General features: G+C 37.7%; 1 protein-coding gene across 2 annotated transcripts in view; it reads left to right on the forward strand.

Moving 5' to 3' along the window:
* The first annotated feature begins 2,683 nt into the window (after positions 1–2,683).
* LOC100716784 (myomegalin) overlaps positions 2,684–16,679 on the forward strand; it is a 245,631-nt gene continuing 231,635 nt past the window's right edge. For both annotated transcript variants that reach the window (XM_063256623.1, XM_063256611.1), the window contains exon 1: positions 2,684–2,998. Coding sequence is in view for 1 of the 2 variants with exons in the window: in XM_063256611.1 (XP_063112681.1) it covers positions 2,994–2,998 (5 nt within the window). In the remaining variant the exon portion in view is untranslated. The remainder of the gene's footprint in view (positions 2,999–16,679) is intronic.

A 16,679-nucleotide genomic window follows, 5' to 3' on the forward strand; every position in this document is an offset into this window, starting at 1 on the left:
GTCTTAAATGTGTTGTACTCCAAAGGCAGTGAATATTACCCAATGGGGTCTCATTTCAAGTTATTGTAATTGTTAGTTTTAGAGTGCTTTTTCAAGGTTCCCAGTTCTATACTGAAATAAATTATTCATGTTTCACCTCTGTCTATTCTTCTGTCCATTTAAAGAAACTTAGTGGTATTTATTTACAATAATAATACTTGAAATCACTTGGTAATTAGTAAATATACAGATTACATCTACACATTGCATTCCCTCTGTTTCTTAAAGTTACAAAGCCTAGTTATTTAAAGTCCCTGTCAATTCTAATATCTAATTCTTATATTATTTGCATTTTTTCTCTTAATGCTTAGTCATCTGGAGTTGCCTTTTAGCATGGTCCATAATTTGGATTTGGATACTGTGTATGCAAAATTGTACCTCTCAAGAGTTTTCTTCTGGAAAGTAGAAAGTGTACTGGCAGATCATTTTGATTCTGTAAAGGCTTGGTTTTAAACTTCGTTAGGTTTTTTCTATTTTAGCATTTTAATACCCTAGGTCCAAGATTGTGGTTCTTTCATGGGTCTCATTATGAGCCTTGGAGCTGGGTGTGGTGGCTCGTGCATGTAATTCCAGCATGTGGGAGGCTGAGGCAGGAGGACTGCCATAAATTCAAGGGCAACCTGGGCTAAATAGTGAATTCAAGGCCACTTGAACTACATAGCAAGACCTTATCTCAAAAATACCAAAACCAAGACCAAAACCAAACCCAAAATGAAAACTTTAGATGTAAATGCAGCATTATTTATTAATGTATATATTTTATTCCACTCCCTTCCCCCAAAATGAGAGGATTAATCTGATACATGCTGCTCCATCTTGGCTGGAGCTGTAAGTCTTAGTACCTCTTAACTTTTAGGTTTGCAGAAATTTTATTGAAATGTTTACCTGCCTCAAGTACAAAAGATGTCATATTTTCTATAAAATCTCTTTGCTTTTAATTTATCTATTAAATAAAAATTGTCACCTCTCTGTGGATGAAGCCAAAGTCTGAATCTCTGAGTATAAGAATATGATCAAAATTTAAATAATTTATAAATCTAGAGTCATGCACTTGGGATCATTCCTCAGCTTATATGTGGATAAGCCACACGAGTCCAGGAGTTTAGTCCTTCCCTTTAAGATCGTTGTGTATAACGGTGCCAGCTCCAGGTAATGCCATGTATACAGTGAAGCAGAATAGTACCTCTTGGTATTGTTCAATATGGTGACCTTAATGCCACAGTTTCTTTTTGGTTTTAGAACTAAATCTCTTTAAGAAAAGAAAGGAATACAACTACCCAGGATAACTGATCTAGCACTGCCTACCTTTGCTTGGCATGAAATTTAACAGGATTTTTAGGAGATATTTTATCTTATTAAGATAATAAGACAAGAATCTAATTGCACAAAGTTAGCATATAAAGAATGACTTGGAAGGGAGAATGTCCAGACATCAATGTAGTTGAGGAAACTGAGTACAAAAGGAAACAAGAGGCTAGAAAAGGAAAGATTTTGTTTTAGGGAACAACATATTTAATCGGCTACAGAATGAGCTAGCTGAGAAAGAGGAGCAGTGGATATGAAAATAACTAAGATAACTAAGAAATTCCTGGTTGAGGTGGTAAATATAAATAGCCCAGATAAGATAGAATGGAAAAAGAATACGGAGAAATACATGGATTAAGTTAAAAGATTTAAAGGCAAGAATGATGAGGGACTGAATAATTTTATTTTCTGGAGGCAGGTGGAGTCATGATGGGCAGGACTGCTTAAAAACAGAATGAAACATAGAATTAGAGACTGATGTGATGGATGAGTAAGAGATGTACCATTGCAATACCCAGGTTTGGGGACTGGGCAGTTGGGAGGATGACATGAGGCAGTTAAAGAGAAGTCTGAGCAGCAGATGTGAGAGAAAGAATGGCTAGGGGTGTGTTTGGGTTTGCTGACAAAGTCCTTAGACAATAATGACTAAGGCCTATGAACCTTGAGTTTCAGAATGTACACCTACAAAGCTAATTAAAGATAAACATTGCTCCTTTATGGGCCTGGTAATGTAAAGAACAACCTGGCAGAAGTTTTGCTGAAGCTTTAGTAATCTGTTCTTCAGGGACAAATATAAACATAAAAATGGGTTTCAGAATGAACATTTAATGGAGGGTGTATTTGACATATGCATGTTTTAAAAGATGAAAACAGTTACTTGGTGGATACCAAACTCTGCTGTATATACATGAAAAATGGCAAATAAGCAGTCTGAAAGGAAACTTGAGGAGAGAGTTTGTTGTTCAGGAGAAAGCTTTTGAAAGAAAGAGATTAGGAGAAAAAAGGGAAGAAGAGGAAGATAGTCAACTTGGATTAGTGAGTGTATGATGCTAATAATAGGAAAAATTGGTTAAAAGGCAAAGAGATGACTGATTTAAGGAAAGGGAGAAAAGGTGTGAAAATAAATTTATTTGAGGTCAAAAATTGCATGAGACTATGTTGGAGTGGATGTTTAGGAAGAAAGCAATGGGATCTGGAAATAAAAAGCTCTCCAACAGGAGGTAGTGGATGGAGAGAGGCGGAGAGATGGTAGAGGACGAAGGGCCGCGTGCTGGAGTGTTTCTGGAGGGGACCACAGCAATCTGGGAGGAGCAACCTGCAGAGGCAGCTTCAGGGGAGGAGGAGGCCGGGTCTGGCCACACTTCTGTCGCAACAGTAGCCAGTGAATTAGGTGTTCATCCACGCGCCAGGATGCGCCTGGGTAGCCGAGAAACGGGGAACCGCAGCAGGGCGGGTAACTAGCACCGGGTCGCCAGGCCTGGGAATCCGTGCAGGGCGCATCCTCCCAGGCGCCTTGCTGGTTCTGGGACGCGGCGAGCGCCCCACATCCCGCGGCAGCCCCCTGGCTGGGAAAGAGGACGCCGGCAGCTGCCCGGAGCTGGGCAGTGTTGGCGGAGGAGCACCAGGCAGCCTCGGTGGCCGCGCCCTGGATGAGGTGAGGCACCCTCAGCTCCTGCAGCTGCAGCCTGGGCCGGGGTGGTGGCTCGCGGCGCGCTGAGCATGGGAACTGCGCGCAGGCCCGGAGTCCGAGGCTGGGGTCCGGGCTCCTGGAGAGGATGGTTCCCAGGAATAATTCCTTGGAGAAGACTGAAGGGTAGGGGAGATGGTGGGCAAACGGAGGGAGAAGACTGCTGTAGTTGCTTAGAAATAGAGATGTAGTGTTGGATTGTACCAGATGAAGCTTGGAAACCTAGGTAGACAGACGTCCGCTATGTTGGTGGAGATAAGGTCAAAAGCTTTGCCTGTTGGGCTGAGCCAAAAGGAAGATGAACATGTGACTCAGAAAGCCATGCCAAGATGGTAACATGAAGGATGATCACAAGAGATAAAGGATCAGACTATGTATGCAGAGCTGAGCTCACACTGCCTTTTGAAATGCCTGTTCTGTGTCTGGACGTTTGCCTTAGAGTCAGACAGCAGGGTGATGGTGGTGATAGTTCTTCCCCAGCCATCTCTTCCCCTGCAGAGCTGGAGCCCTGCCTATTGGCAGGATGTGCAGGACACGGTCCACTACACTTATACCCTTCTGCTCTGGCCCAGAAGCCTGCACAGATTAGGCCAACTTTCTTCACATAGAAGCAGTAAGAAGAAACCTGTCATGCATGAGATTACCTGGACAACAGACAAGTTGTGGTTCCACCTTTTTGAAAAAAAAATTGTCCTTATCATAGAATCTTTAGCTTTTTCTTTCACGGAAGCCCAATAAGTATAAATCAAACCACGAAGTAATAAGATTTCATTCTCTGAACTGCCATAATTAACTGAGATATTTTTAAAAAATCATTTCATTTCTCTAGTCTTTAATTCCCTCAGCATAGAGTTAGAGTTTCGATGAGAAGAGCATTAATTATAGAACTAAACAGTCACTGGGTTGATATTTCATGTTTAGGACTCTGCTATCATTGTGAATTAGGAAACTTACTCTAGTAAAAAATACTTAATTGTTTTATTCATCACACTGCTTACTGTTTGTGCAAGAAAATGGAATCAAAGATGTTCAGTTAATGGTGCTTAAGTGAATTACATTTCCATTATGGAATTCATAATAAATTATTGCTTTGAAGAAGGAATGAAACAAGTTGTATTTATTACTTGATTTTTCTAAGAAGTGAAGTTTTAGCCTAAATAATTATTTAGAAGAAAGCCAAAGTGTTTGTGAAATGTTGAATATTTTTTCATAGACTACTTTGGAATTTTTTAAAAGCTTGAAGTAAAAATTCAGTAAGAATTTATATGCTTATATATGTACGTATAATATTAAGATTTTTAAAACTGCTTTACCTATACTAGGTAGATTTTCTTTATCTGAAAAGAAATGTTAATGTTGCAAAATGTAAAATAGGTCAAGACTTCTTATAAAGGTATACTTTTATTCACTTTCCATGGTAACAGCAATTTGTAGGGTTCGAATTTGATTTTCTAAAGTATGTGTGAATGGGTGTTCTTTTTCCATTGATGGAGAGGACATTCAGAGTCTCATACATTCTAGATAACTGCTGTATTATTGACATCCCCACTGTGGTTTTACGGTAAAATCAGATAGCAAAGGTTCATCGTTTCCTACTCATGGGACAAATTACCTGTACACATGTCTTAATTGATGTGCTGATAAGTCTTGAAATATTTAAAAAATTTCCAGAATTCCCAACTGAAACAGTTTTAGAAACTTCCCGAGTAGTTCTACACTGACCTTCTTTTAAGAAATCAGCTCTCCAGGAACATGTTAGCGTATTTTTAAAAACATAACTATCTGAGCTATGGTACTAGATAGAGATTTAACAAATACTAGAATAGTAGAGGGTAGGAAGGGTGATTTCGGTATAATTTTCTAATTTTCAATCAACTAAAAAATGTAAAAATTCGGACACACACATGTAAACACCCCATCATTTCTCTGGTGTGAGAAACTGAAAGCATAAATAAGGACCAAAATGTATACTGGATACTGTGAAATTGGAAGAAAATATTCAAATGGGAAGGGGAACTAGGGAGGGAGGAGTAAGAAAGGAAAGAAGGGAAAATAAAGAAAAGAGAAAAAAAGGAAAAATGGAAGCAAAGCTTTTGTAAATAAAGAGAAGAGGGGTTAAGAAAGGCTAGGGGATGGGAAAAATAAAGTCAACTATATCACTAACAGATACAAATTCCCTATGATTAATGGAATCATGATGTATATCTAAAATGTACCAATAAACTTAATTTTAAAAAGCACCTTCGTACATCACCTAGATTTAATTTAATTATGTTATTTCCTAAGTAACAATTGTGAGAACTGGTACAAATATACAAAACTACTCTTATATAGCTCAGAACTACAGTTATAAATTATGCTCATGTGCCTGCAGTGTAGAGCAAGTATAGTAACAGAAAGATGAGTGGAGGAAAGAAAACTGTTTTTTTACAAAACGGATCTCTCTAGGGAAACCAGGCTGATTCCTTCTCCAAAAGGCCATACAAGGTAGTATTATCTCGGGAAAATACATCAAGGTCTATCTTAGAAAGGTTGTTTAAACTGATGAACCTACAGGACCACTATGTGAACCCACAAGAGCAGATTATTAATTTATAATAAAGATTTTCCTTTACATGGTAGGGGACTATATTCTTTTATTATTCCAATGAAGTCTTTCCTGCCACACATGTGCCACCTTTGGAAGCCAAATTATTATTATTGTTATTATTTTGGTACCAGGGATTATTTGGTACCATGACCTTGTACTTTCCAGGCAGGTGCTTATGCCACTGAGCTAAATCCTCAGTTTTTGGAAGCCAAATTATAAGAGAAAATTTTTTGTAAAATTTTAACCTGAAACCAGAGGAATGAATCAGTGGATTCTAATTTTTTTAAACATTTTGTTGGCTTCAAATAGAGTATCAAGGGATACAGGTGAGCTCTGTCTTCTCTAAGACAGTTTAAGTTAATTGCCCATTGCTTATCAACTTACTTTCTTATGTACACCTTTTTGTCCTTTTCTTTTATTTAATACCAGGACTCAACCTTAGGATCTCATGCTTGTCAGTCAGGCACTGTACCACTAAGCTATATCCCTGGTCCTATACCTTTTTATCTATCTCTGATATGTAAAGATTTTCAACCAGATCTTGTTTGGGAATTCTTATATCTGTTTCAGGTTTCTGTATCTTTTTTTCTGAATTAATTGGTGCTACTTTTAAAATTTAAATTTCAAATAGCAAGTAAATTAGTCCATGTTGTGCTGCTTTAATAGAATACTTGAGATTGTATAATTTATAAAAAATAGATTTTTCTGAGGCTGGGTCTCACTTTCTAATTCAGACTGACCTTGAATTCACTTTGTAGCCTAAACTGGCTTTGAACTCATGGCAATCCTCCTGCCTCAGCCTCCAGCGTGCTGGGATTACAGGCATACACCATCACACTCAGCTAGAGATTTCTTTCTTACATTATGGAGTCTAGAAAGTCCAAAGTTTAGGGTATCTAAACTAGTGAGGGCCCATTTGCTGCAACATTCCATAAGACGATGGAAAGACAAGAGAGCACATAAGAGACAAAGGGAGCAAGAAGAGGCTGAATTTGCTTTTATAACCCACTCCGGTGAAGAGTAATTTACTCCCATGATAAAGACTCCAGCTCACATAGGCAGAGTGCTTACTATTTAGTCACCTTGCATTATACCCTACCTCCCAATAGTATTGCACTGAGGATTAGATTTTTAATGCATGAATCTTGAGGACATAGTCAAATCATAGCAATAAGCTTATTTTACTTAGGTGAAATTCATTAGGTGCTTGTGGGACTGTGGGGTTGAGGGGCTGTACAACACTCACACACTGTGTACAATGCTTACATGTTGGCAATATGGACCAGGTTGTTAATGATGTCTGTATTTGGTGCTCAGAGGCCAAGGATCACAGTGAGCTTCACATGGGAGATCCATTTTTGTCTAGCATGACAAAAACCGGGTTGGTTGTGAAATTTTAGCAAAAGGATACAAACACATATATGGCCTGGGGAAAACACCGTAGGGTCCCATTTTGTGAAAGAATTGTTCTGTGAGGATTTAGCTCAAGGTGACTCTGTGGCAAATAGTATAATGAACAGGTAGTGTCTTAGTTACTTTTCTCATTGCGGAGACAAAATGCCTAACACCTACAAGTTAAGAAGGGAAAGGTTTATTTAACTCACGGTTTGTAGAGGATTCATTTCATAGCTGGCTCCAAGGCAGGATGGCACAGCAGAGGGGCCTGGCAGAGCAGAAACAGCTTATGGCAAAGTAGGGCAGACAGAAGGCAGCAAGCAGCAAGCAAGCCACAAGGGACACCCCTTTTCTGTCCCTTATATTCCATGCTGGCTACCCTCCCTTAGAGCAGGTAGCATTCTACCCAGAGCTATGCCAAACCAGTCAGTGGACTAATTTAGTAATCATTCATTCTTGATCCCAGCACCATGCACTATAAATCCAGTCACCCCTGAAAAGCACTACCCATGACTGCATGATGCTTCAGGGGAACATTTAGATACAAGCCATAACAGGTGGCATCCTGAGTCTATTGAAGGTAAATGAACTATGCAATGCATCCATTTTACTTAGCTATTTACTAATAAGCTAATAAGTTTGGTTTAAGAGATGACTTTTGCCAAATGAATGGCCAATTAATGAAGCTTTTCCATCCCCTAGAAATGGCCCGCTACAGAAATCTCTGGACTGGATCATGCAGATGGTTATATCTTGTCAATTTAATGCAGAGAACTCAGAAACTTTCCTGTTACCCAAGGTGACTACTCCATAGATAAAAGAGAGCCTCACTTTAGAATACAGGTAGTACTAACATCTGGTTCTCTCTGCTAACTTTCTCATTTAAAGGAAGTTGCTAGTTTGGAATATTAAAGAAGAGAAAAATTTTTTCACTATTAGAGAAATTTAATTCTGAATTTTGATAAATTCACAAAAGTCATCTGCAAAATTTGTATTAGATTGCCTAGTTTTTCTTTTTTGCTTTTTTTTACATTGAAACTTTTTATTAGGTGTTTATTCAGAAACTGATTCTGAGGTAGACTAGAACATGGCAACGTGGCTGAGCATTTGGGCATGACCTGTCAATCGCTGAGACTGTTCACCACGGGTGCAGAGAACCTGCCAAACTCTGCACCTTATGCAGACACATGATCAAGCTTTGGACACATGATCAAGCTGATATTGCACCTGAGATCAATTCTGTAGCATGAAATCAAGAAGGTTTTGTTGGAAAGGCTTGGATCTGATGTCAGAAAGAAGACATAAAAATCAGTAGCCATTGAGCTCATGGCCACTGTGCGCCTTCTCGCCATCCTTCCTTCCTTCCTTCTGCAGGGTGTCCTGCTTTTTCTACTTTAACTGGTCCACACTCTGCAGAGCACTTCTTTTCAGAGCACTTTTTCTTCTTGAGCACTTCTCTTGTGCTTCTTCTACTTTTTCTTTTGCCTTAAATATACATTAAAATTGACTTTCATTGATTATTCTGCCCAGGTCTCTGAGAGGGATAGTAAGAACCTGGAAAGGACTGGCTGGGGGCTACAACACTGGTAAAAGTTTGGTAACCAGAAGGTAAGAGGAGGGAATATGGAGCCAAAAGAAGGTAAAGATGAGTCTTTTTGACTCAGTTTCTCTCTTTGAAGATGAAGAACTAAAGAGTGGTTTAGGTTTTTTTTTTTTCCCTCCATCTTTCTCCAATCTTTTATTTCCTTCTCCTTCAGGATACACAGGGAAAGACAGGGAGCTACAAGGTGGTAAAAATTAGTGGAAGCTGGGGACACCCCACCCTAGGTCACACAAATGGCCATGAGAGGAGCACCCTGTGTGGATGCTGGCTCAGTCTGGGTCTCAGTGGAACTGGGCCTGGAAAGCCAGTATGTCTCTAGGTCAGGAAGCAGTCCACCTGGGAGGCTGTGAGTATCCCACGGTAGGTGGCCTCTTCAGGCTTGGCTTCTGCCATTGCTTACTGAGAGGGAAAGCCTTTGCAAACAGGGCAGAAGTCATAGTCAGCACTCCTGCTTCCCTTGTGGGAATATGTGGGCCCGTCACACAGGAGACCATGTTCTCCAGCACATGTGAGCCCACATGGTTGGAATGACTGGACATCTGGCCCTGGGGCTGGGCCCTAGATGGTAGCTGGAGTGGGGGGCGGGTATGAGGATAGCTCTGCTTTCAGCCAGCTGCAGAAGGTGCTCTTCCTTTTTCTTCACTGGTCTGAGAGCTACAGCCACTGTGTTTGTGTGCTCCCAGGGCTATTTAGTCCACTACCTGATCCAACCTGTTTAGAAGCCCTGAGCATCACTGGTGCAAAAAACTGATCTCAGTGCTGGGAATGTTAGAGAGTGTGACATGGGACTAGGTGGATGGCTTTGTTTCTTTATGCCTCTCTCCCTCTTTTTGACTATTAAGGAGGAACTGGTACCTTTTAAATAATACATTTGTTTAAAATGTTACTGGGGGCTGGGTATTTAGCTTAGCACCTGCCTGGCAAGCATGAGGTCATGAATTCAATTTCCTGTATTAAAAAAAAAAACCCCAAAACAAAAACTAAACCCTTTTAATAAAGATAAAATTAATTAAGCACCTTTCATAGATACTTGCTGAAGATTCAGTGAGACCCTGTATTTGGAAACATCTGGTCTACTTCTGTTAAATATTGACTGCCTAGATTGTTTGACTAAGAATGATTTAATAGATATGAGAGCAAGTATTTCACTCGGAAATTTTCAAGCTTTAAAATTTAATTTGTTTACTAAAAATGAAATAGCTGTTGTCATTTTCTTTTGAAATGCCATCTTATTGTAAAGTACCTGTCAATATCCAGGTGATCCTGATAAAGCAAAATTAACTATCTGCCCTATGTAATGTGCAAGTGAGAGAGGTTTCATGTTTTCATTAAAGTAATACACTTGCATCAATTCTTAAGCATAAGTGAATGCGATATGAAAATATATGCCAACTTACTTGTAAAAATGCACTTAAAAGTATTTTAAGTGTGCTTTTATTTGTAAGATGTTACGTTTACTGTTCTAATCTGGTGGAAAAAGTATTCCTAAGAACTTGCAAGTTCTCAAGATTTTTTAAAACTGAATGAGAAAAATGTATAATTATTCTGCTGTTCTTACCATTCTTGTGCTTTAGTATGCAAGGTAATTAAAATTTAGGGATATTTTTGTGAAAGTCTTATTCTAAGCATGTCTTGGGTTAGTTCTCATTTTATTTTTTAAAAAATTAATAAAATTAATTTTATGGTATACATTTGAGATCCATATGTCACTTTTACCATAGGGTATATGTACCTGTACATGCTATACCATGATTCTTTTCTCCATTCCCCTCCTCTCTCTTTGGCCTTTCTTCCTCTCCTTATTTATAAGAGCTTTGTTTTCATTTTGTTCCTCTATTGTTTTTTCTTGTCCCTTCTTTCCTTTCTCCCTTTCCCTCCCCTGTTCCCTTTTCCATTTGAACATTTTCTTTCTATTTCCCAATGTCTGTCATCCATTTTGGTCCTTCTTTACAATTTTAGTTTCTATTAAAGAAACAATGCAGTATTTAAATACATGTAATGAACGTATTTCACTTAAAAGTATGGTCCCAGAGTGCATGCATTTACCTAAAAATGTCTCAAGTTTATCCTTCTTTATGACAAAGTAGTACTCCATCATATATAAAAGCCACATTTTCTTTATTCATTCATCCATTAATGGGCATCTGGGCTGTTTCCAAGATTTAGCTATTACAAATTGTGCTTCTATAAATGTGGTAGTGTACATGACTGTGGTATGATGCCTTTAACTATTTTGGGAAGCTAATAAAAAGGGGAATAGATGGGTGAAATAGAACCTCTAGTTTTAGTTTTCTGAGGAATTCCACATGATTTCCACAGTGCTTGTACCAATTTACACTCCCACTAACAGTGGAGAAGGGTTCCTTTTCCCTCCCAGCCCTGCCAGCGCTAGTTTTTGATTGATTCCTTGACTGTTTCCATTCTTCTGGATTGAGATGGAATCTCATTGTTGTAATTGTTATTTCTCAAATGACTAGAAAAGTTTAACAGTTTTTCATATTTTTTAGCCATTTGTACTTATTCATCTGAGAAGTGTCTGTTCGTTTCAGATGACAATTTTTGGATTGTTGTGGGGGTCTGTGTTTTTGGAGTTCTTTATGTATTCTACATACTAGTCCTTTGTCTGAGGGATAGCAGGTAAAAAAATTTTCCCATATTGTCTCTTCATTCGGATGGTGGTTTCTTTTGCTGCACAAAAGCATTTATTGATTGATTGATTGGAATATTTCAGATATTCATAATGATCACATTGATCATAGGAAATTTGTATTTCTTCATGATATATCGTGCTCCTCAATTTTTCCCATTTTACTTTTCCTCCCTTTATTCTCTTTTACCCTCCTTATTTACAAAAGCTTTGCTTCCATTTTTCCTTTATACTTTTACTTCCTTTGCTAGATCAATTCCTAGGTATTTAATTTTTGGTGCTGTTATGAAAGGTGTGTTGTTTCCCTAATTTTTTTTTGCAGTGAGTTTGCTATTTGTATAGGAAGGATTCTGAGTTTTGAGTATTAGGATTGAATACAGGTATGCTACTAAACTTGGTTATTTTTAAGTCTAGTTTTTGGGGTCTTCTATATAGAATATCATATCATCCTCAAATAATGATAATTTTTCTTTATTTCTTATCCTTATTCCTTTAATTTATTTCTTTTGTGTAACTGCTTTGGGTAATTTTTCCAGAACTATGTTGAATAAGAGTAATAGTAGTGGATGTCCTTGTCTTGTTTCTGATCTTAGAGTGAAAGCTTTGAGTTTTTTCTCCTCTCCTGAGAATCAAACTCAGGACCTCACACTTGCCAGGAAAGCACAGTGCTTTCAGTTTTTGACCATTTAGTGTAATATTGACATTGGTTTGTCACAAATGGATTTTATCAGATTGAGATAAAGACCATCTCTTTCAATTTTCTTTCATGAATGGGTGTTGGATATTTTCTGCATCCATCTAGTGAGATGATCTTAGGGTTTTTGTCCTTGGCTTTAATATGGTGTGTTATGTTTATGGATCAGCGTATGTTGAACCACCCCTTCATCCCTGGGCTAACAGTTTGTCAATTTTATTTAATCTTTCAGAGAACCAACTCTTCTATTCATTGTTTCTTCACATTGTTTTCATAGTCTTAGTTGTATGGATGTCTGCTCTGATCTTTATAATTTCTTCCCTTGTACATGCTTTGAGTTTAACTTGTTCTTATCTTTCTAGAAGTTTTCAATTTAAGATAAAGTTATTTATTTGAGCTCACTCTGTTTTTCTGATGTGGGAATTCACCACTATAAATTTCCTGCTTTCACTGCATACCATAAGTTATGGTATGTTATACTCTAAGTTTTGTGATAATGTTCCCTGTGAGATGTGTCTCTAAAGTCAGTGGTAGACAAAGGAGTGGGAGGGAGCCCCGATCTATGCAAACTGGTTCTAGCAAGCCTACAGTAAGAATGAGATAGGATGCCTATTCTGGCACATTTAACTCCACAGATAATCTTGGCCTCTTTAGAGTTAGGGCCTCAGTTGTTCAATCTATAACACTAGTTGTCTCTTGCTGACCTGATCTCAGTTCTTTGACATAGATGCGTCCCATAGTGATACATCACCCAGCCACTGGGAGCCCTAAGATGAAGCCAACTCATGGTTGCCTGAGTCCTGGATTGGCCTTTTCCTAAAACTGTGACTAGTCTAGCACCTTTTCCAGGGGATTCTTGGACTAAATTCACTCACCAGCTGTTGTAGTTCACAGAATCTACTGCTTCATTCCACTGGTGGGTTTCTCCCTGGATGCCTTTGGACACAACCACCATGTTGCTCTCTCTAGACACCTCACTGTGTCTCTGTAGATTTAAATATTCTCTCTCTCTTGCTGCAAGCTAGGAAGCAGGATGAAAGCGTAGCTTTCCACCTTCCCTTTTTGCATCGAGGTCTGACTGTTCACTTTCCCTGTGGGCTCCAAATCTTCCTTCATTTTCTTCCTGGGCCTCAGGATCCATCACATTCTTTTTTTTTTTTTCCCAAATTGTTTTATTCCAGTGTCTGGACTCTGAATCTTGGAGAATCTGATTTGCTGCTGTTTATTACTCCCCATCTTCCCTGAAGTCCCAATTTATTCATTACTGGTGAAAAACATGGTTTGAAATTATATTCTCCCACCTTTTGGAGAAGAGCTATCCTTGTTTTGAGATTGGATAGTTGGGATGAGAGCATTAACTATAATTTGTAGTCTGGAGAACATGTACAGAAGTAATTACTCCTCAATTTATGGTTTATTGAGCACTTGTTAGACATGAAGTTTCAGGCTTTGAATATACGTAATTATTCAGTTTCAGTCTGTCTAATTGCATCAGTAGCCACTCTCCACTTTCCTTTCTTGTTCACAAGTATCTTTGATTCTGAGAGACTTGCCAAAGTCTGTAATCTAGATGGGTTTCTCAGAATGTTATTTTAATAATGTTTGCTCTACTAGCAAATATTAGTTTGCTGTGTAAATTAATAAGTATCCTTTTAATTTAATCTCTTTGGAATTTAATTTGTTCTTCACATGAATGTGTTTGGGATGATGTTAGCCTGTTTTCTGTTATTCCTGTAGGTTCAGATAAAGCCTAGTTAGCAGCTTACATAGGTGTTCACTGTGAAGCAACAGTTGTCTAAGCAACTGTTGATGTTACATGCTTTATTTTATCTCTGAACTTTGTAGCTCTCAGAAGCTATTTTGTATTTACTGTATTTAGTGCCATGCTCTAGTTGTATCTGTACCAAAAACTCTTTGTCACTATGGATCCTATGGATTTTAAATTTTATATAATAAATGTAGCCTTGTGTAAATCTGCCATACTCTGAAAGATGTATTGCATTTGTTACAGAATAGAAAGCTGAGGGTCCTCTGGTAAGCCAAGAGCTATCTTAAGGTATTCTCAAAATTTGTCCCTACCAATTTTGATTATAGTTCCAACATTAGATGAGTAGATGCTCTTAAAAATTCATGAAGTGCAAACTATTTTAAAAGTTTTACAGAATATCATAGGTTCAAATCATCATATGTTCATAACTGCTATCATGTTGAAGAGGTAGGTTAAACATTTTGAGCATTATCATAGGTTCAAAGGTTTTGCTGAAATATTTTGTGTAAGAGATAAGATATTGTCAATTTTTCCACTTAACAGAAGATACCATGTTTGGGGACTATGTATCAGTGTCCTTACTTGAAAAGAGAATTTGTAATTTTCTAGTTTCTATTGACAGAGTTAGAGCAAACATCAGTAGCTCTATGCTAGATGGTACTAGGTTCATTTCACAGCACACCCTGCACTAGACAGACACAGAAGGAGTTGCTTCTTGGAGAGAGGTCAATGAGCTGTTAAAAGAAGGAATGGGCCAGGTGTGGAGTTAAATATCTGTAATCCTAGTACTTGAGACGCTGAAGCAGGAGGATTGCTGTGAGTCTCAGGCCAGCCTGGGCTACATAGTGAGTTCAAGGCAGCTTAAACTACACAATAAGACCCTATTGCAAAAAACGAAACAAAAATTTTTAAAAAAGAGGAAGAAAATTCCTCCTGGCTGCTTTATTTCTAGAATTTTAAGTCCTATTGGAGTTCTATCCTCACTTTCTAAAAGAAAAATTTGGGATCTGCCTTCTGAGTCTAATGTATCCAGAAAGAGAGGACAGATAGTAATGTTGCTGAAAGAGGACTCTGGCTAAAACAAGTTGCAATCTTTGACCTGATCAGTATATGTCTGCAGAAGGGGGCAGTCCCTCACCAGGAGATAAACTTCTAGGGCAAAGGCAGTGGGTGACAATAGCAAGGACCTGAGACTCTGACATCAAGGAATGTGAGTGACACAGCAGGAAGCTGATGTGTATGACAAGCCTGGATGCTTATCAGATGATAAAATTTAGCCTTAGTTCAGGCCTAATAAGTGAGTGACCGCATGCCCTTTCTGTGTCTAGGATTCTTGTAAAGTAATTACCACAATAAAATGAAGTCCTTAGGCTTATAGTTATTGCTAGTTGAACAATTTTCACAGAAGCACAATTTTTAATGACTCTAAGAATACATGACATACATTCAGAAAGTCTTTGTAAGAAGCTAGTATGCGACGTGCATTGTAAAATGAACAAAAGCACAAACCTTCGTCTTCATGCGATGCACAGAATGATGTGTAAGATTAAAAAAGTAAGGCAAATAGGTAAAAATACATGGAAAACAGAGCCTTGGCTTGATACTATTTTGAAGTATGGCAGAAAAAACCTGTGCAGGAGCTAGCCTGTAATCCAAGAGAAAGACAGTGCTGGTCAGATCTAGATATATGCTCTCCGGCATAGGACTTGCTCCACATTGAGTATAGAATGCAGAAAGAGAGGCAAGGCATACCTGCACCACAGTTTAGGATGTTTAGTTATTGTATTAAAAGCATGAAAGCACAGAAAAAATGTCATCTAGGATATTCCTTTCACTGTTCTTTGGAACTTATTCACATTTGAAAACATTCAGAGTAGAAAGTAAAGGGGAAAACTCATACTATAAACATAGTTTACACAATAGTCTAATCATTGCATTTTAATTTGTTGTGATACTGGTTTTTTTGTTATTGAACTTTGTTTGAAATCATTTGATTTCAAGTAAACATTTAATGTAAAAACATTTTTAAGTTTTTTTACATCTACTGTACCATTCAAATGCTTACCATCTTACATAATTTCTTAAAAATTTGATATCAAAGGTACATATAGAAAAGCATTTTTAAAAAATAAATAGAAATGAAGGGATTTTTCTAGTTTTATTATGAGATGACATAAAAATTTACTCAACAGAAGTAATTTCATTACTGTTTGGGGGAGGAAGCTACCAACATTCGTGCAAACAATACTAGCCTTTTTTTAAGCATTAAAACAATAACTGCTTAAGAAATGACATAGCAATAATCCTACACTTACATCTCCCCTAAGATAATCTATTTTTTTTTTTTTTACATTTGTGTACAACTTCAGCAAATTAAAACCCAAGAGAAGCACTGGGGATTTAGCTCAGCGGCATAAGCACCTGCCTTGCAAGTGTGTGGTTGTGAGTTTGATCCCCAGTACTGATAAAAAAAAATGCTCAGAATCTATTACTCAGAGGAAAATAAGAGTTTTGTGGAAATTGTCATTTGTAGAGCTTAGCAATAAAGAAGTCTGTAGTGAAACCTGCAATTTCCCTCTTTCCTATTTTTCTTTGACACAAAATCAATATCAAGAGCTTAATACTGGATGACAAACCACATCCAATTATATCTTGAAGACCAATGAAATCAGTTTTTATCTTTTATAAGTTTCTGAGGTTCCAGTTAGAAGGCTTCACTAAACAAAATACAGAACTGCATCTTATACTAGTAGAATAAAATGTAAAGATTAAAAATACCTGTATTTACAGCAGCATTGATCCTGTATAAATAAAGAATATGAAAATGCAGTATCTCTAAGGTATAAAAGAAATTGAGATGATGTTATTCAACCACAGTACTTGGAGTTAGATTAAAAGCCTATTGGTGCTTCTTAATATGCCAGTGGTGAAATCATTTTCTGTTAAAACAT

The sequence above is a fragment of the Cavia porcellus genome, unplaced genomic scaffold (genome assembly GCF_034190915.1).
Source record: "Cavia porcellus strain 051 isolate PalLab524CR breed Dunkin Hartley unplaced genomic scaffold, mCavPor4.1 scaffold_1, whole genome shotgun sequence".
Lineage (NCBI taxonomy): Eukaryota > Metazoa > Chordata > Mammalia > Rodentia > Caviidae > Cavia > Cavia porcellus.